The sequence below is a fragment of the Enhydra lutris genome, unplaced genomic scaffold (genome assembly GCF_002288905.1).
Source record: "Enhydra lutris kenyoni isolate GAN:26980312 unplaced genomic scaffold, ASM228890v2 scaffoldscaffold3, whole genome shotgun sequence".
In the NCBI taxonomy this organism is placed as follows: domain Eukaryota; kingdom Metazoa; phylum Chordata; class Mammalia; order Carnivora; family Mustelidae; genus Enhydra; species Enhydra lutris.
In genome coordinates this window covers 6,797,303-6,819,204 of record NW_019154087.1, presented here as the reverse complement: position 1 = coordinate 6,819,204, position 21,902 = coordinate 6,797,303, and the positions used below count along the sequence as shown (strand labels likewise).

The 21,902-nt window shown below is 33.2% G+C and overlaps 1 protein-coding gene across 3 annotated transcripts in view; it reads left to right on the top strand.

Moving 5' to 3' along the window:
- Positions 1 to 21,902, top strand: part of LOC111156127 (FAT atypical cadherin 4) — a 179,872-nt gene that overhangs the window by 85,882 nt on the left and 72,088 nt on the right. For all 3 annotated transcript variants that reach the window (XM_022516792.1, XM_022516772.1, XM_022516781.1), the window contains exons 3-6: positions 8,478 to 8,739; positions 10,277 to 10,627; positions 16,423 to 17,345; positions 17,967 to 18,141. In XM_022516792.1, the coding sequence (XP_022372500.1) occupies positions 8,478 to 8,739; positions 10,277 to 10,627; positions 16,423 to 17,345; positions 17,967 to 18,141 (1,711 nt within the window). The remainder of the gene's footprint in view (positions 1 to 8,477; positions 8,740 to 10,276; positions 10,628 to 16,422; positions 17,346 to 17,966; positions 18,142 to 21,902) is intronic.

The following is a 21,902-nucleotide window of genomic DNA, read 5'->3' as shown; positions in this document are numbered from 1 at the left end:
TTGTAAAGATTTGTAAGATAAAGACAGTTGCTCTCAATTCCTCAAAGAATTGGGTTGCAACTTAAATGACATCATAGGTTGATTCACCCATAAATCCTTTTACAAGGGCTTTAGAAGGTTTTTCTTTCCTTCTGGAGTCATAGTTTTATTTTCGCTTAGGGGAGACAGCTTTAAAAAAAACAGAACAAAACAAAAAACTTTTAGGCTCTGCAATTTAGCCAATTTCTGACCACAGAGCTACTTTGTAGTTTTAGCTGGGACGAATAGTATATATTTCTGGCAGTATTGAATAACCCCTTGGACTGAAGAGGTGTCCCCAAAGAGGATGCATAAGATATTTTGTTTACCTCCTTCTACTGGCGCTACAGGCAGAGATCTAGGAGAGCTGACTCTGGCAAGAATTCTCACTCTTAGTTGGCTTCCACCAGTTTTTTCAGGATCCCATCTGTACCTCTGGTATTTACCAGAATTTGGCTAGGTTTTTCATTATTTTTAACTTTAGTTTTCCCTTGGTTGTTTAAGAGAATACCAGCAGTTTACCAGAGAATCCCTTAGAGTCCCATCAACTTTGGGAGATCCCCAACAGCAACGAGCCCTTCTTCAAGAGTTGATGTGTAGTGTCTAAAAGGCCATTAACTTGGCAGACTTTTTGCTTACAGTCATATAAAGGGAATTCAGACAGAGGATTACTAGAATGAGTACTCAAATAGAGGATAGAAGGAAGCAGTAAGACTTACATCAGCCTTATGTTTTTGTTTGCTTGTTAGTTTTTAAGTGCTTTTTAAACTTGAATTTTTCATTAGCTTTTTGAACACATCTTTTATTGAAGGTATTTTGGAATTTTGAAGACTTTCAGAGGTTTTTGTATGCCAGTTAAAATAGGTATTCCATTCTGTTTCTTTGATTTGAGAGTCCTTGCTTTTAAATGCACTTCTTACATGATCTTACCTTACTGGAACGTTCCTCATAATGGCCACTGTAATTCTAGGTTATAATTATTTTGAAGGCTAGCAGCAGTTTGGGAGAACCCTAGCCACAAATGAGGTTTAACCCACTTTTCTGTCCAGCCATATCTAGCTGCTAATTGAATGTGACTCACTTATGCTTAGCCATATTTTGGGTCCCCAAGCTGACAGTTACCAAACCAAGTTCTCAGGACACAAAACAAGCTTAGGAAGATTTTCTATTTTTGTAAATATTTATTTCTTCCAGGACTATAATTCTTAGACATATAAAAACCAGGTATGTAGGAAGGTAGCAGAAATTCTCTAGATTTTAAGCAACCCATTTTTATTAAAATTACTTTTTTCAGCTAAGGCTTTGGGTCTTTTAGAACCAAACTAATACCTAGAAGGGATATGCATCTGGGTTGGTGATTGGACAGTGTATCACAGGCTACTTCACTGCATGGAAATTTCCTTGAGATTGGCAGGTGACCTACTGTTAGTTTCACTCATACCATGACCAATTTATTCTATTACAAGAGTCTTTGATTTAGGTGGTAAGCATCACAGCAGCTTTTAAGTGTTTGACAGGTGCCCACCAATTTGTGCAGCTTTTTGGCCCCTGAGATTTCTGTTAGCAATAGTCTTTATCTACGTAAAACAAGACAAACATGTGCCTCTTAACATGCCAGCAGCAACCAGAAGATCTTATTGCAGACTGGCCAAGAGAAGGCTGTGTGCACCACCATAACTCCAGTAAATGGGCACTGCAGATTTTAAGTGGGGTAAGGGATTCTAGTCTACTGGGGGATTGAAGACTAAACCAAGAGCTAGGGACTGAGGTTCTGGATGGAAGCCTCTGCCTAGCTCAAGCTGACTCTGTAAGTCTTAACAGTGAAAAAGCAATTAGGTTGGGAGCTCAACACAAAGAGAGCCATGCTTAAAACCAAGAGTAACTTACCCACCATCCTCAGTAATAGCTAGAAAGACTGAACTCAGAGGAGTTTCTAGGGTCCTGCACTAGTGTTTCTTGTCCCTGAAGCTATTATAAGTCTTTTCAGTCTTGCCACTGCCACCAAGTCTGTTATACAACACAAATTCAACTGAGTAAATTAACAAATTGGCTTTATTCAACAATTCATGAATCAAGTAGAATCCCATCTAGCAATAGAAAGGAGCTCTGCCAGTCTGTAGAAAAGAAAGGTTTTTAAAGCTAAAAGTGGGTAGAAAAGTGAAATTATTAGCAAAATGTATTTTTTAGGTAAGGTCACCTTCCTAAGGGGAAAAGAAAGGTCTATTGAGTAGATTATCTCACTAATATTGACCAAGTAATTCTATGTTGACTGGTTAAAAGTTACATTCCTCAGAGTTCAAGCTGTAATTAAATTAGGTTTTAAATCTTGTTTTGTTGACATGGGGCTTAGCACAAGGGACTCCATTTTGGACCAATCTCCTTTTTAACAATTGAGAATGCTTTACTAGATATTTACCAAAAGAATACAAAAATACTATTCTGAAGGGACACATGCATCCCAATGTTTGTAGCAACATTATCAACAATAGCCAAACTATGGAAAGAGCTCAAATATCCATTGACTGATGAAAAAAATATATATATTCATATATATGATGCATGAATATATGAAATTGTATATATGTATATATGTAGAATATATTATATTTATATTACATACTATATTTATATATATAATATAATATACAATATTATAAATATATTATATTTATATTATGTATTATACCTATATACATATATATGAAATATATGCATATTTCATATATATCCATGCATCATATATATATATGATGAATGCATAAAACAGTTGTGGCATATTCTATATAATTATATATATATGTGTGTGTGTGTATATATGGATATATATGGATATATATATATATATTTCTGTACATACATATAATAGAATATTACTATACTATGTAGTATAATAGATATTATGTGTATAATAGAATATTATTACTCTATTTTATATATACACATATATATAAAATAGAATATTACTCAGCCATAAAAAATGAAGTCTTCCCATTTGTAATGACATGAATAGAGCTAGAGAATATTATGCTAAGCAAAATAAGTCATTCAGAGAAAGACAAATACTTTATTTCACTCATATGTGGAATGGAAGAAACAAAACAAATGGTCATAAAGGAAATAGAGAAAGGAAAACCAAAAAACAACCCTTATCTTTAGAGAACAAACTGAGGGTTACCAGAGAGGAGGGAGTAAGTGGGATGTTAAATAAATAAAATAAGTATTTATTTTATGTTATGTTAATAAGTATGTTATGTTATGTTAAGTATGGATAATAATAAGGTATAATAAAATTAGTATGTATGCTATGTTAATAAGTATGTTAAATAAGTAAAATAGGGTGATGGGGATTAAGGAGCACACTTGTGATGAGCACTGGGCATTGTATAGAAGTGCTGAATCACTAAATTTTACACCTGAAACTAATATTACACTGTATGTTAACTAACTGGAATTTAAATAAAAACCAAAAAGGAAAAAACAAAACAAAATGAAACAAAAAGTGAAAAGAGAAAAAAAATTAAAAAAGGAAAAACAGTAAAAAAAAGAAAGGGGAAAAAAGCACCTATTCAATTGATATAAGACAATTCACATTAAAGAATTTTAACTGTAGTGACTCATTGGTTATATTTGCTGTAGGAATAGGACAAATAAACCTCCTTTTTAAGTGGTTTATTCAGAGTGAAGCAATAATCATGTTAATTATACTAAATATATATTCTGATGGGATATACTCTTCTTTTAAGAACTGATTATTTGAAAGAGATGCCAATTTTTCTCAAGTTTCTCTATCTACTTTTTTGTGTGTGTTAGTATGTGTGCACATAATTACATTGCCTTCAAGTTTATCTTGTGAGATATATTTATCTTTACAATGAGATCTGAGGAAGGCTGGAAAGATCCTTATGTGTCTAAGTATTTATATCAACATTGTTTTAGTGCACTTTGTTTTATTTTTATTGAGCTTTATTTTATAAGTTTTAAAGTAAGTCTAAGTAACCATACAGGTGTTATCACTTAGACTTCCTAATATAAAAAACTACTGAAATGTAAGATGGTGATATCTAGGATATGCAAGAAGTGCATTTGGCATGAGACAAGGTGTGGAGTTAAAGGGGAAGGAAAGTGTAAGGTTGTGCGGAAGAAACAGACCAGGGAAATGGAGGAAGGGCTGTCTGAAATTCAGGTGGAGGTAGGGATGGTGACAATTTGTACAAAGTGTGACTGCCTGAAGGCATAAAAATCACTGAAAGGAGGCCATTTTTGTAAAATTGCTTTTGAATTATTTTTTTTAAATTAAGCTCATGAGGTTGCTGTCCTTTTTGAATACACTTTCTCTTAAAAATTTTAGTAGTTTTTAAATGATCATTATTTCAACTCATAATGTGAGGAATCAACATTTCTTTGGCCCTATGCCCAATGGAATGGATACCTCAGCTTTCTATGGCATTCAGAATCATTAGCTGTTTCCTTTTTTGAGTAGCTTACGATGAATTAGTATTAATGCTTTTAGATAAAACTTCATCTTATTTTCTACTCTGTCTTCAGCTTTTTACCTTTTAGTTGATTTATTTATTTATTTATTTTTTTAAGAAAGAGAAATGGGGGAGGGGAAGAAGGAGAAGGAGAGAATCTCAAGCCGGCTGCATACCCAGGCCAGAGCCAATGTGGGGCTTGATCTCACGACCCTGAGATCATTACCTGAACTGAAGTCAAGAGGCAGATGCTTAATGGACTGAGCCATCCAAGTGCCCCTCTTATTTGAATTTAGAAAAACAACTAATATATATATATATATTTGTACATACATATATATATTTGTACATACATATATATATGAATTTGAAATGTTTTCTCTTAGTAAGTCATGGCTGTTTTCTTTCTTCATCTAATTTGAATAAGACTCAATATTGAATGCAAGTGTTTTCTTTTACTTTGTAGTCAGCATTAAATTTTTCCACGACTATCCAGTGGACTGGTTTTAAAAAATTAATAGAATTATTTAAAACACTAATAAATTGTGGTTATTAGTAAATTATGTATCAATACATTCTTTATTATTTATACTCTTTTTCTCAATTACTAAATCAAACATAAAAATATTAGTATGTTAGAGAAATTGTAGTAAGGCACTGGAGAATAATGCCTTGGTAAAGGAATCAGTTTTAGGAAGCAATATGTACATGTTGAACTTAAATATCATTTGAAACATATGCTGGATCAAGGGACACATCTTTCAGAAGCACATGACTTTGTCAGTCTCTTGTTTCCTTTTATAAACAGAATTATTATGCTTGTAATGGGCCAGGATACTCAAGCTTTGTTTCATGGTACCATACTTGTTTTTGAAAATACTACTTAAGGTTATAAAATGCATTTGCAATTTATAGCTATTTACTTTTAGAATTCCTTCCACGTGCTTTTGTCTCTGTGGTTCCTCAGGAGAGTAGAATATTTTTAACCAGCATTATTTCCACCACACTGCAGCTGAAATATGATATTTATTTCTTGCGGTATTGCTGATACTGCATATTTTGGATATTAAATAAATAGACTTTTCAAAAGACCTAATTAAATCATTACTCTTGGCCAGACATTTTCAGACATTCACTAAAACTATTAATTCACTGCATCAGCTGATTTTGAATATAAAAAGATTGTTTTATCAACATAATTTGATGCCTTTGCTTCTGTTCAGAAGAATTATCATAACTTTAGGAGCATTAATTATGACAGTTATTTTGTAGACAGGACATCTCTAAATCTCTAAATTTCAAACTATTTGTATAATAGTTTTAAATTTGTTTTTGTTTCTTTGCCTTCCCCTAATTTCCAAATACTTGCCATTTTAATAGGTCAAAATTGAATGTAGCTGTTTTCATACCTGGACTGCTTTACTAGAATAATGGAACGCTTCGTGAAACAGAATAAATAGTACAGAATGTGGTCAGATTAGGAGTCTAAAATTCTTATTGAATGTTTTTGTTAAACCATACCATTACAATAAATATGTTAGCTACTCCATGTACACCTGAATATACAAGGTACACGTGGTATTGTGTTAAACTCAGCTATTCCCTTACTAAATTAAAAGGTGCTTTGAGGCATTCACTTTACTAAATTGTAAGATTGGCTCAGAGAATGCAGTACAAAAATACAGCAAATGTCACTAAACATACATTTTGAAAGAGTGCTTTTGTCTTTGTCTGTTAGCAATCATACCCTTATGTGTTTGACCATGAAGGATAAAACATGCCTAATCTATGAAGGAAAAGTATGGAAACCGTGGGTGCCATAATCTCCTGGCATGCTAGTCTTATGGTCCTACACATCCTAAATTTATGTTCTTCCCCAATATCTTTCTTGAGAGATTTTAGCCTGGATATTTTGATAAATAAATTTCTAGTCATAAAAGCATACTTACTTTATGTAAGTATAATTAAATCAAAAAATAATTTTTGGAAGTCAACGATTCCAACACTAACACTATTATTCCAACACTATTATACCCCAGTGCCAAAATGCAACAATTACATACGATAAGAAATCAGAAAACGTGTTTTTCCTGGGATGTATACCAACTCAGTTGTATTCTGTTTTAAAGTATTCATTTACAGGCATCTATCATCAAATGCACTTAACCCATTACACAAAAACAAGAATAAAAATAGCAGCTAACATTGTCATATGCTTTCTGAAGGATCATTCTGGGTTTTTTATGTGTATGAACTCATTTAATCTTCACAACAGCTCTATGTGGCAGATAATGTTATTGTCCAGATTGCCCCAATAAAGAAACATCAGCTCATAGAGGTTAAGTATAAGGCCCAAGGACGCACAATTAACAAGTGGTAGAGCAGAGATTCAACCCCAAAAGTATCAGATTTCAACCAGTGCAGTGTATAATATTTAACTCAGTATTTTAATTATAATATACATAATTAAAAAATATATAAATCAAACTGCTTGTAATTTCAGCACTGGACTGTCAAGTTTAAATATATTTAATATATAATATATTTTAAAATACCACATTAGCAAATGTATTTTAAAACAAAAAATATATAAAACATATTTTAAAATGCTTTGAGGTTAGAATTTTCTATCACCAAATCCAGATGGGTTCTTTACTTTTAATTCTTCTAAATTTATTTTTCTTTCTTTCTTACTTTTTTTTTTTTTTTTTTTTACTTTGCTAAGATCTACTCTTTCTTGAAACCTTCCCTTTAACCTCAGTTAGTGCCCATGAAGTGATGTGCTTAGATAGTGTTGGGCACTTAGTAAAAACTTAAAGAATGTTCTGTTTTTCTCAAACTTTCTGTGTCCTCTGCTAACTTTCTAGTTTAGATTTCAAAGTTTTGAGGACCACAGCTCAAAGAGCTAAAAGAGCATAAGAAATCACTCCTGCTTTCATTTTACAGAACATGGACTTGGAACCTGCAAAGAATATAGATTGTAGAAAGTTTGACCTTGAGGAACTGAAGCCCCAGCCTCTTGGGGCCAAACTCTGCTCACTCTCTCCCTTCTCTGGCCTATCCCCACTCTAGTTCTTCCTACGTTATCAAGACCCTTGAGAAATTACTTCCAATTAAGAAATGATTGGTATTTTCTTGGCCATAAAATTCAAGGCAGTTTGTGTTGCAGTTGAGATTCTCAAAAATATACCTGTAACCTAACATATTAGTTTGACCTTCTTCTATTCTTCATTTAAACTCCCCACTCTGTTTAACAGTGAGTAAGCCAGACATTCTCCTTCCCTCTGCATTTTTGCTTAAACTGAAATGTTTCCTTAGTCTTTCCTTAAAAAAAAAAAAATCTACAAACCCCAATTCAGCTCCATATATACTCTCCTGTATTACCTTCCCTAAAGAAATCAACTCAAAACAACGCAAGCTTCTCCATTTAGCACAGGCCTCATTTAATTACTTTCTCATGCTGAATCAGAAGGACCACGAGCTGAGTCAGGCAGACTTGGGTTTGCAATCCACTCTAACACTTGCCGTGTGACCGTGTGTAAGTTAACTAGCATCTCGGAACCCATTGTCTTCGTTTGTGAAATGGCACCTCATGAAGTTGTGAATTAAAGTGAGAGGATGCATACATAGTGCTGTCACAGTGCCTGGCACAGAGCCACCCCTTCAGCAAATCTGGTTATGCGGTTAATAGCAGTAGTGTCATTTGTATTTTCTTTAGTGACAACTTGACTCCTTTCTACATGTACATTTTATGAGTTAAAAAATAGATATAGCTAATACTGACAGCTGAGATTTTTCTGTCTTATTTAATGGATGAGCGGTGAAAGATTCTGTGATAAACTACTTTGGTCTGCTATCTTTTGAAATCTTTTAATATCTTATAAAGTAAAGCCAAAAGGCTCACTTTGTCAAATACATACTCAGCATAAGGAATGGTGCCCTTAAGTGTTCTACTTCTAACAATTCAGATATGGGTCTTTTTCTCAGGGTGCAAATGCTCTGGTCACCTACACTATCATTAGTGGAGCTGATGACAGTTTCCGCATTGACCCTGAATCTGGAGATCTGATAGCGACCAAGCGGTTGGACAGGGAACGCCGTTCCAAATATTCTTTGCTGGTTCGGGCAGATGATGGTCTTCAGTCCTCTGATATGAGAATTAATATCACCATCAGTGATGTGAATGACCACACACCCAAGTTCTCCAGACCTGTGTACTCTTTTGACATCCCTGAAGACACAACCCCAGGTAAGTGGGCACACCCTTAGGTATATTTCACAAAGATCACTTTTGACTACAATTACGGACTATGTTTTGGCTGCTCTTAATTAGCGACTAGTTTTACATAGAACATATGCTACTAGGTATAAAAATATATGTGCTAGGTATTTTAGTCTACTAATTAACCTTCTTAGATACAGTTCCCAAATGAATTGCTAGACTTCTGATAGCAAATGAAGTTAGCAATTCATCTGATTACCAATTACAAATATTTCTGTTTCTGAAAGTATTTGGGATGAATTGTTAATTTTTCTGGCAACAAGAGTTTTGATACTGTTTTCCACTTTATATTCTGTGATATTTTACAGCCCATTTAAACATTTTATGTATTAATATCATTTCTAAATGCTGACTTTTGAAAAACTGGTCATATAAAATGTTGTACTTTGCTACCTCTGCATCCATTCTGAATCAATGTACTTCAGAAATGCATTTGCAAGACATGACTCCATCTCTATTTTTAACATATTTTAATTGGTTACAAAAGTTAAAAAAGTAAATGGATATTATAAAAATGTCTAATATGATTATAGTGCTATGTAGACAAAGCAGAAAGAAAAGCACATGAAAATCTGTGAATACTAGCTCTAACACTTAGAATCTGTGTGGTCTGCAGAAAATTAATGCATTACTCTTAGTTTCAATTTTACCTTCTGTAAAGTGGAAACAAATACTTCCTGTTAGAATTAAGGTGAGGGTTAATTTATCATATATACTGTAGCTAACATGGGGCTTAGGAATTAGCATGAACTCAGTAAGTGTTAGTAGAATCTCAATCCGGAATTGTCAGCTTGCCTCTTTGAACATACTATGTTGTGATTGTTGAGTTTGAGTACCGAATACCATATTTCTGGTGTGTGTATGCTTCATTTCCATTATTGGAAATTCTTATCTAAAATTGAAATTTTATTCCGAATTACATTTGGAATGATTCTGTGTAATAAGACATATGTTACGGAAACTCATTTGACAAAGAAATTAAATATTTATAAACTACTTCTCACTGCAGTTTTCCCTTCACTCCTTAACATGAGTTATGCCGGTCGTTCATGAAATTATCACCATATTTATTTCTGCCTTAATTATAACAATGACCACGTGAGCTAATATTCCCTGAGCATAAGTCTGCATTATTGCTGGGGACCCCTAGTTCCTGATGCTAGCAAAGGACCCCAATATATGTTCACTGCAATCACCAATATGTTCAAGAATTGGCAGTGCCAGGCAGAAAAATAGTGTCAGAAGTATTATTTCTCCAGAACATTTCCACTGCAACATAAAACTTACTGAGTATTTAATATGCTGTATGTTTTGTTAATATTTGGGAAGGTTGGTATCAATGTTAATATAGAAATCTGTAGAATGTTGTGTTCACTATATTTTCATAGTGATTATCTAGTTAAAATATTTTACTGTACAAATAAAATTTGTTGGTGTTTGTATGTATTCTCTTAGTGATACCTTTATCCCATTAATTTTAGACTATTAATTTATCTTTTGATAGGTTCTTTGGTAGCAGCTATTTTAGCCACAGATGATGACTCTGGTGTGAATGGAGAAATTACATATATTGTGAATGAAGATGATGAAGATGGCATATTTTTCCTGAATCCAGTTACTGGAGTCTTTAATTTGACTCGAGTATTAGATTATGAAGCACAGCAATATTATATCCTCACTGTTCGAGCTGAAGATGGTGGGGGACAATTTACTACCATTAGGGTTTATTTTAATGTACTAGATGTAAATGACAACCCACCTATTTTCAGCTTAAACTCATATAGCACATCTTTAATGGAGAATCTACCTCTAGGATCTACTGTTCTTGTGTTTAATGTTACCGATGCAGATGATGGTACGTACTTTATTTTATGCACTTACAAATTTATTTAAAATGTCTTCATGTTTATGTTGTATTCATTTACTGTGTTCGTTGTCGCAAAGAAGGACAGATTAATGATTTAACTATAGAGGATTAAAATTAAGTGCTTTATCAGTTAAATTCATGTTTGTAATAGTTATACAGCATGCACTGCTATCATTCTATAAACTTCATCTTCCTTTTTTACAGTATCACAGATTAATAATGTAGAATCATAAAACAGCTTTTTACTAATTTTTGACACATTAATAAAAATATTTGTTTACATATATTATTTTAACATAAAAAGGATAAAATTTGGAAGCAAAAGGAAAAACATCTTAAAATACGTAAGAATGCATTATTAATTTTATATTTCTGACTGAAAAGTTCTAATAATATTCTAGCAAGCTTTCATACTTTGATTCAAAGACAGTCTCAGATCTCTTTAATTTATGCTATATAATCAAGTTGAGATTTTTACTTAAATCTAGACTTCATATGTGTTTGATTTTATTTATTGCAAAAGCATTTGACAAACTTTCTTTTAAAATATAGCTCTCAAAAAATAGAATAAAATAAAATACAATATAACTCTCCTGGCCTTTCTTCTGAGATGTATTTGTAAATACACATATCAGATAATACAGCACTAGAAATAACATTGTGCAGATTATCAGTCTTTAACTGAACTGTTTGGAAAGTTAATACCTTGTTTCCCCTTGTATTGGATGAGTTAAATGTCTATCGCTTGAGAAAACAAGGGACAGAACTTTAAAGAGGAAATAGGTTTCTAGCCCGAGGATATGCCTAGTGACATAGGCTATCAACCTTAATTTAGAATTTCCTGATTCTTACTGACTCGGGTGAATGATTAAAGTAATTTTGGAATACCATCCTATCTCAACATTCTCCTCTATACTTAGTTTCCTTTCAGGATTGTCTACAAGTGTCCCTGAGAAAGATATGAGAGGCAAAAAGCACAGTATTTTACACATGTTTCAATTCACAGAATTGGAAATACTTTCTTCAGAATTCATTAAGTGCATGTTGAAGTTTTCCTTTTTTACATTTACGTAGTTAATGCTGGTCACAGGAATATATCAATAATAGAAGTATTTGTAATACTAAGACAACTACTGTTGCTTAATTTGTGGCACATTTAGTGTGTAACCAGTCTTGGCCCAAGATCATTGCTCCCCCTGTTTCACGTATATCAGCCCAGCCCAGCTCAATTAGACTTTGTATACAATTGAGCTTAATCTCTATTTTGGGAGTTGGATTCTCTATTACAACCTTAATTAGTTTATCTGCTCCCTGGATATGAATATCTTATTTGTCCTTGTGACTCGTCCTGAGTTTTCTGAAGTGAAGAATTTCTGCCATGTTTCTTTGTAATTTATTTATTCCGTATTAGAGAGACACAATTGTTTTGTAGGATCGTGTGCTCCTCTGGACCAAACTTCATTTATCCTCATACCTTCAATTATTGGGAACCGAAAAATAGCAAATAAGAAACTCTTTATGAAAATCTGCTGGAATATTCCACACACACCTACACACAGACATGTGTTAACCATTGACTTCTACTTACTTTTCATGCTTTTTTTTTTCCTTTAATTGTGTTTGTCTTGGGTAAAAAGTGTCAAGCTACATTTTTCCATTGTTTTAGTTTTGAATACTTTTATCAGTGTAATTTCCTGTACCTTGACCTAAAATATAGGACATGGTTCCTATTCATTCTGAATTTCAAGGATAATGATAAGACTGTACAGGGGTAACCTTGTTTGTTTAAAGTTGCCAAGTTTGTCACACTGAATAGTTCTCAAAGTATTTCACAAACAGTAATATTTAGACAATTTTTTAAAATAGCAAATTCATCTTAATCTCTGATCAAAAGGTTCCTGCTGAGGGAATATTATCATCTGAAGAAATTTTATATAAAAATAAAGTTATTACTTTCTGTTCCCTATATTTAGATTCTTTCAGAGTTCAACATCAAACCTGAGCTTACAGAATCTTTTAATAAGAATAGGTCAAATATCTTAACTATTTTCACAAGATAAATAGTGTATGTATTAATCTCAAGGCTTTCCTGTACAAAGTATAAAAAGTATTATAGTGAGGCAAACTACTATAAACTGAACTTGATGGAAATATTCTGGTTTTATAATTATTACATTATACTAGAAATAAATTCGTACACTCTTCAAATACGGGGAGTCATAGATGTTCTGAGAATAATGCAATGGTAATGATGCTGAATAAGTTCACCTGTCCATGCTTGGTATAATTGCAAGTCATTCAAATGAAAGGAGTTTCATATCCCAATGACTTGATGACCTTGGTGGAACTGCTTCATAAAGATGAATGCTGTCTGAAGCAATTCCCTGGGTTACAGCTGTGTGATAAGTTGACAAATGCTAGCTCATAGTAGCATAATTAGACAATGTTTACAGACTGTGAATAAATACACACATTTCATAACAAAACTATATACCTATAGTTATGTGCTATATTTCCTGGAACTAAATTATTCCTGAGACTGAAATTTAAAAAAACAAAACAAAACAAAAAAACCCAGCACAACCACACACACACAATAAAACTGCCAGAGGGAATCATGTGACTAAACCACTTTCAGAACATTGAACACAAATTGTTAGAAGTATGAAAAGTTTTAAGTTTAAAGACATGGTGGGCTATAAAACACCACTAAACTCAAATCCCAATGCTTATGGGTAGATTACAGAATTTTAAAATACTATAGGTCCTGTTTCATGATTTGAATATTTGATGCAAAGAGCAGAGAAAGACAAAAGTTCTGACCTCTCTATTTTTTTGGATACTACAAATGTTTAGGGAGAATTTTGAGTTTCTATCTATCCACATCTCTTTTTTAGCTGTATAGCACATGCCCAAAGTCACTTAGATTTGTCAGAAACAAAAAGTCCTTTTCTTTACAGTAAAGTAAATATAGGTGGCTTTTGTGGCCTGTAATTGCAAAAGTAAGGATTCATGAAGTTCCTGAGATGAGAGCTGTTTCTTCGATGGTGTGGCAGTATTTTGTGCAAGAGTTGTTATATTTTTATGTTTATTTTTTCAAAGATGATTGTTATCGCGGTTCATTTTAATGGTGTCTAATATCTATATCTGCCATTTGGAATTTGAATATAAAATCAATTTTTTTTCTTTTTCCATAATTCCTTTTAAAGTTTAATACTTATTACTTATCCCACCCACCTACCCTACCAAACTTTTTCCCTTAAAAAAGAGGTGGCTCTGCTGTTTACAAAGAGGCTATAAAGTCTTGGTATCATGTTCTCTTTTTGCCTCTGAAATTTAGTTGTTTACTCAGGAAGTAGCAAACACTGTGGACCGAGGGTATTCAGATCCTTGCTTTAATTGCTTGCATTCCAAGTGATTTATGTAGAATGCTAGGCTATCACTTTGTAACCATGTGCAATTTTGTCAGTTTTTCTAATTACTTTTGATCTTGGGCATGAAAGATTTTATATGCTTTCATAGAACTAAATTTTATATCTCCTCTTGCTGGTATTGTTTTATCCAGATGTTTTCATAACTTTTTCTCAGTAATAATTAGATCTGAATTTGTGCCTCCAAGAATAGGAATTCAATATTTGCTGATGGATTTAGCCATAAAAAATGCAGAAAATTTCCTTAGTAATTTGACTTAAAAAATGTATATAAAGTATAAATTTAAATTAAATTTCTTTCTAGGAATATATGTATCCCTATATATCATCTATATAAAATTTCCATTAATTGCACCAATTGATGGAACTTTCCTTTGCACCAGATGATGGAATTTTTTCTTCCCTCATTCCTATGGAATTTTAAGTCAAGGGTTGAAGTAGGCTATTGACCTTGCTCAATCCAGATCTTAAAATCCTCTTTATCTCCTACTGATAAATTGACCTGTGGCCTCCATTAGCTTTATTTATTCATATTTTTCCTGATCTTCAGAGTCCTAAGTATCCTGAACTTCACACTGCTTTGTTCACTTGTGAATAGTTTTAAATAAACTATAAAGATTAAAAGTCACAACTCATAATGAGGGGGAAAATCCAACCTTTCAAAGATCTACTCAATCCTTGTTTGTTTTAGAAATTTTTGTGAAAAAACTAGTATCTGAAAGTTATTTTCATAAATATTTCTTCTCTGTATCAACATATAGACAAAGAATATTAGATGGAGACCATAAAATCATAAGAAAAGAGTAATTCTAGCATTTTTAAAAAAAGAACAGGCAAGACTTACCTGCTAGAAAAGAAAATCCCATTACTCTATTTAAATTTGCCTGTGTAAGGAATCTGACAAGTTTCAAGAAAAGGTAAAAGCTAAGTCAAGTAGTCATAGAATCCTGAGAAAGGGTATTTTGCAAGAAAAAAAAAAGAAAAAGAGTGATTAAATTGGTCTAGAAAACTCTTGGCACAGAGCGGACATCGTTTCTGACACCTAAATAATTTACATAAAAAATTTTTTTAAAGATTTTATTTTTAAGTAATCTTTACACTTAGAGTTGGGCTCAAACTCACAAATCTGTAAGCAAGATTTGCATGCTCTACTAACTGAGCCAGCCAGGCGTCCCTGATGCCTGAATAGTTTAAATTAACTTCAGAAATACAGGGGCTATTTGTAAGCAATTAATGTAACTCAACAGATTGTCCTTAGCATAAAATCTCAGAGTATAAAATCTTTATTAAGAATGAGTTATTAAAGGTACCATATATTTTTTAGCACACTTATAATATCCTAACAGTGTACCAACATCTTTAGGATAAGATATAAAAATGTACATAGCATTATGCACAAGTGAAGAAAACACTATTCTGGGATAAGAAATCAGTTTTCTTTCTGTTTTCACTGCTTATCCATTTATTGACTTTTAAATTATTTAGTAAAAATGATTGGCCAATCCACTCGCCATTTTTTTTTAGAATATTCTCCACTCATTTTTTGAAATGAGAAATTATATATATATATATTTACAATTAAAAAGTGGTACATATTTCTAGGAAAAATAGATAAAGTAGTATCTAAATATAGCTCAATAAAAGTGTGAGCATTTATATTCGCAGCCTTTTATGTATAATTTTACTGCTAACATTTCCTTCAAAGAATACTTTTAAAACACATTAAATGTACATAATAAAATTTGAGAGAGAATTATTTTCACAAAGGTCATTAGCCAGATGCTTAATAAGAATTAAAAAGTATTTATTGGTTCTGACAAGAAATGTAAAAGTAGACTTAAACTATCTATGACTAATGCCATACATCAGAAAATTTTATTACCCTTCTCTGAAAATTGGTGTCAGCCTCAATAAATTACTGAAGTTCTAAATGTTTGGCTAACAGTATAGAGTGTGGCACTGTTAATGTTGAACCCTCAGGAACTATGTGACAGAAATCAGGAAATGTATAGAAAAATATCCACTCCCTGGCATATTTTTCTCCTCTTTATTTTTGTAATTTAACTTTTCAACATTGTAGTAAATAGCAAGTAGTATATAGATCATTTGTTTGCTGGTTGTAAACATCTTTTCACATCAAAAGTTAGCAGGCAAGGCATTATGTGTATGTATGACTTACAAAAAAATTTACTGCAGCTTAATCATCCATAAGGTGTGTTTCGGGCATCATATATCAAATATGCAAAGTTTTATGTCAGAATTTTTGGTGCACCTTGTCTGTAATCATGCATTCAAGAATATTTAATTAAGCATACATTCAAGAATATTTAATTTTTTTCCCTTCCATTTCAGGGATCAACTCCCAGTTGGCTTATAGCATTGCTTCAGGTGATAGCCTCGGTCAGTTTACAGTTGACAAGAATGGTGTACTGAAAGTCCTTAAGAGTTTGGATCGGGAAAGTCAATCCTTCTACAACCTGGTTGTTCAGGTGCATGACCTGCCACAGCTTCCAGCCTCCAGATTCACAAGCACTGCCCACGTCTCCATTATTTTGTTGGATGTAAACGATAACCCACCAGCATTTCTTTCCCCTAAATTGACATACATTCCAGAAAACACACCTATTGATACTATTGTTTTCAAAGCTCAAGCAACAGACCCAGACAGTGGCCCAAACAGCTACATTGAGTACACCCTACTGAACCCTTTGGGAAACAAGTTCAGTATTGGGACCATTGATGGTGAAGTGAGGCTCACTGGAGAACTGGATAGAGAAGAGGTTTCTAATTACACTCTGACAGTGGTGGCTACAGACAAAGGTCAACCAGCTCTCTCTTCATCTACGGAGCTTGTAGTTATGGTACTTGACATCAATGATAACAACCCTGTTTTTGTGCAGGCCTTGTATAAAGTGGAGATTAATGAGAACACACTTACTGGAACAGATATAATACAAGTGTATGCAACGGATGGAGATGAAGGTACAAATGGACAGGTTCGCTATGGCATTGTTGATGGTAATGCCAATCAGGAATTTCGGATCGACTCTGTCACAGGTGCCATCACTGTGGCTAAGCCTTTGGATAGAGAAAAAACTCCCACTTACTCTTTAACTGTTCAGGCAACAGATCGGGGCAGTACCCCCAGAACTGACACCTCCACTGTCAGCATTGTTCTACTGGATATTAATGATTTTGTTCCCATGTTTGAGTTATCTCCATATTCTGTAAATGTCCCTGAGAATTTAGGGACACTGCCCAGAACAATTCTTCAGGTCAGTATATTTCAGTTAAACAAATATTGTGTTCACTATAAGACATCTAATTTAAAAGTCCTCCCACTCCTACATCTACCACTTTTTAATTCTTTTCATAAGTGTTTAACTGCAGATATAGAAAATTTTGAAAAAGTTTATGAAAATTATACTTAAGAACCTACTGATTTCCTGATAGTTTGAAATGTTGTATTTCAACTACGTTCTTCTGTGTGTGCTCATGTTGCACACATTTGCATATTTGTGTATTTTGAATTTTGTTTCAGTATGACCATAATATCTAAACACAGTGAGAAAATAAAATTATGTAAAAGCTTGAAAACTTTATTACAAACATTGTTCTCACTTCCCTTTTTACAAATCCAACTACCTAGATGAAACTGCTGTCAAAAATTTTTGTGAAACCTTCCAAAAATGCTATGCTTTGATTTTATTCATATTTTTACATAAATAACACATATTTACCCTGTACCATTTTTATTTCTTACTTGAAACTTTAAAGAGTGTCTTTGGAGCCTTTTTAGGCCTTGAACTCATTATTTTTAATGGTACATTTTACTTTGTGGTAGACCTGGTATTAGTTTTACTCACATTCCTGGGATGTCTTATTCTCTCTTATAGGTAGTTGCAAGAGATGATGATCAAGGTTCTAATAGCAAACTCTCGTATGTTCTATTTGGTGGTAATGAAGACAATGCTTTTACTCTCTCAGCTAGTGGAGAACTTCGAGTAATACAGAGTTTGGATCGCGAAACAAAGGAGTACTTTGTCTTGATGATCACAGCTACAGATTCAGGTAAATCTTACCTGGTTGTGAAGAATCTATTCACAATATGATGAGAGTTTATTTGTCTACCATGAAATTAAATATTTGTTGAATTGTGCTAATCCTTGGAACTCTGATTATATTTATATGATTTATAGAATGTATATCACTTTGTCAAATTTGTGTATAAATAAGTAGTGGTAAGGGCTTGAGTACAGAGCTCTGTTCCTGTAAGACAAGATGCATCCTTGCTCGGAAAGCCATCTGAGTACCTTTGAGGATGACCTGATACTCTACCACTTGAGCTATAAGGCATTTCAAATATTTTAAGATTTGAAAATATCCAGATGGTTCTAACTGGTCTAGAGATAATAGAGTGAGTACAGAATTTTACATCATTAGTACTCTAGGTTTTGTAAGTAGCTATAATAGGCATTTGATGAAGCCCCACAGAGCTCCAAAAAAGAATATCAATGAGAGCCCAACATTCTCATTCAGTTAGCAGTGTAATGGACTAGAAATAATGAAAAACAAGATATGTTAGTTAGCTTTTAGTGTCTAGAAGTAGTAATTATGCAAATTTTCATAATAGGTAGTACAAAATATAACCTATTAAAAAAGATTTATTATTATTTTGTTTTGCATACTGAAACTTTTTTTAAAAAGATTTTATTTATTTATTTGACAGAGAGAGACACAGCGATAGAGGGAATACAAGCAGGGGGAGTGGGAGAGGGAGAAGCAGGCTTCCTGCCAAGCAGGGACCCTGATATGGGGCTTGATCCCAAGACCCTGGAATCGTGGCCTGAGCTGAAGGCAGAGGCTTAACCCTCCGAGCCACCTGGGCTCCCTGCATACTGAAACTTCTAATTCAAAGTTGAAATAATTAAAAATTTGTCCAAGAAACTTTAGGCTTTGAAGAAAGTGTGTATTGCTTATCTGATGAATAAATAATTGAATGGATTAATTAGTCATTGATTTCCAGGAGTATTAATGAATTATGAAACATTGTCCTATAAAACATTCATTTATAAGAATAGTCACAACTTGGGGCACTTGATTTTGGGATCATAAGATCAAGCCCCGCATCAGGCTCCATGTTCAGCATGGAGTCTGCTGGGTTTCTCTCTCCCTCTCTCTCTGCCCTCCCCCTCAAAAAAATACATAAATCTTTAAAAAACATAGTCACAACTTATTATTTAAGTATTAAAGAATTTGATAATGTTGACATAGTGTAAAATTTTGTTGAAGTTGTTTTAAGCTAAGACACATTTGTTAGAACTTTAAATGCCTAAAATTATGTATAATTATGTGTGTGTTTATGTATATATGTATTCATGAATATTATATGTATTTATATAATTATGTAGATGTGTGGATACTGATACAGAAGAACAATTGTGAGTTTACAAATGACCTATTTTTTACTGTTGCTGAAATATTTTTGATGAATATAATTTATTAATATTTTTGTTATATATGACCAATTCTGGAGTATACAATATATTGTTTCATGTCATCACTTATAAGAAAGCAAGAGATTTTGAGGTTATAAGTCCTAATAGATTTATGTTCAGTATTCAAATGATAGTGTTGCTGATTATTAATTGTGGGGCTCATATATTATTTGCTATTTGCTTTTGGGAATGTAATTATCTGACATCTACAGAGAGAACAATATTCTCTGTACTTTTTTTTTTTTGATATGTGTGAATGACCATGTTACATTTTATGTAAACTATAAAATTCTGAGGAATGATGAACAGAATATGGTGTGGTAACCACATAAAGCTTAAACCAAGTTGATCTTAAACCAAGTTTATTATGTGTGTAGGCAGTATTTTATGCTTCATGGTTAGTAGGCACAAAGGGTAAGCGCCTGCATATAAAAAAAAATGCAGCCACTACCACATTATTCATATCAATCCAGTATTTCAAGAGTTGCTTGGAAAGAAGGGAGGATGAAACTGAGTAGAAACTGGTATTCAGATATTTAGAAGCAATGTTTTTTTACTAAAATATCCCAGTCTTAGCTTCCCTCTCCAGTTAGTACTGAAAATGGGTGGTCAATTCTAGGCATGCAGGAAAACATGGCTTTTGTTGAGGTGAAGTGGGGGAGGATAAACCAGGACCAGAAATCTAGTTGGCTAAAGCATCAGTCATTATAAAACTTGCTGCACAGAGGTGTGTTACACGGCGGTCATCCCCAGGTGGGAAGGAGGATGTGATTGTGAGAGTTAGGCGTGCAGTGCAGGGTGATTTGGGAGGGACAGGCACAGCCCACAAGTTCTCCATCAGAAGATTTGTACTTTGGAACATTCTAAGTCAAAAGGCATGAGAGAGAAGGAATGTAATCGTGTAGACAAGAGTGCCTGTTTTCAACCACATAATTCTGAGAATTTCAATTATTTTTGTATGTCTATGCAGTCAGGAGGTAGAAGATATTGTGAAGAGGAAAAGAATGTTTGTTTTTTTTTTTTTTTGATATATGGCCATCTATGTCATGCAGTATATCAGCTTTTATAGATATTAACTCATTTCTACACATCACTTTTCTTTATCATCTCAAAGACTTAATGTGTTATTTTTGAGTTTATTTAGAGTAAACCAAATCTCAGAGTGGTTAACTAATTTGTTAAGGGGGTGCCTGGGTGGTCAGTCGGTTAAGTGTCTGCCTTGGGCTTAGGTCATGATCCCAGGGTCTGGGGATAGAGTCCCACATCAGGCTCTTTGCTCAGCGGGGATTCTGCCTCTCCCTCTGCTTCTCTCTCTCTTTGACAAATAAATAAATAAAATCTTTAAAAAAATAATTTGCTCAGGATTACACAGCTTTGTGGCAGAGTATGGTTCAGACCTCAGTCAATGTAACTGACTTTCAAGTTCAGAGTACACTGTGTTTCTAGTGTGTAGGTAAAGTAAAATTTGAAAAAAATAATATCAATTTCCAAAATTATTTTATTTGCTAAGCAAGCCCAGTTATAATCTATATGATATAATGATAAATGCTTTTAATTTGAATTTATCTCTGTTTGAATTCTGGTTCTGTCATAATTTTCTTTGTGATTCGGGCAAGACGGATCATCCTTCTCAATCTCAGTGCCTTCTTCAGTAACATGGGGATAATTAACTATAAAGTAGTCTATTATGAGGTTTGATTGATATAACTTATGTTAAATCACTAAATATGTCTATCATAGTGTGTAGATGATGATTTTAATAAGAATTGTAATTAATACACTTTAAGTACTTTAAGGTTCTTAGAAATATTTGCCTTGTCCCTTACTACATAACTATTCTTATTAAAAGATGTATGGATGCGTTAGTTTAAAAAACATTTTTTAGAAATTGCAGCTCACATTAAGGTTCATTTTATACTTTACTACTTTAGAAAGTTTTTTTATTTGTAGCAGAGACTTCTTTTCAAGCTTCCAAAGACTATATTATATAGTAAATGTTTCGCCATTCAAGGAGACCACAGATTTTTAAAACTGTAGTTCAGCCAAATCATAGTCAAGGAGGATTTTGTGGACTGAGCAGCAAACTTAACCACTACTTGTAATGCTGTTTCTCCACCAAAATGACAATATGGAAGTGACATTTCATTAGGGGGAAAAACAAAAACGAAAAAGAAAGAAAGAAAGAAGAAAAGAAAAAAGAAAAAGAAAACCTGAAATGATAGAGCTAAAAGTGTTTTCTTCTAATAGATGTGGGTGAATGACCCTGTTAGGAGGAACTTTCATGAGGAGGAGATAAATAGAACATTATTCTAAATGTGCAGACTGTGCAGGAAT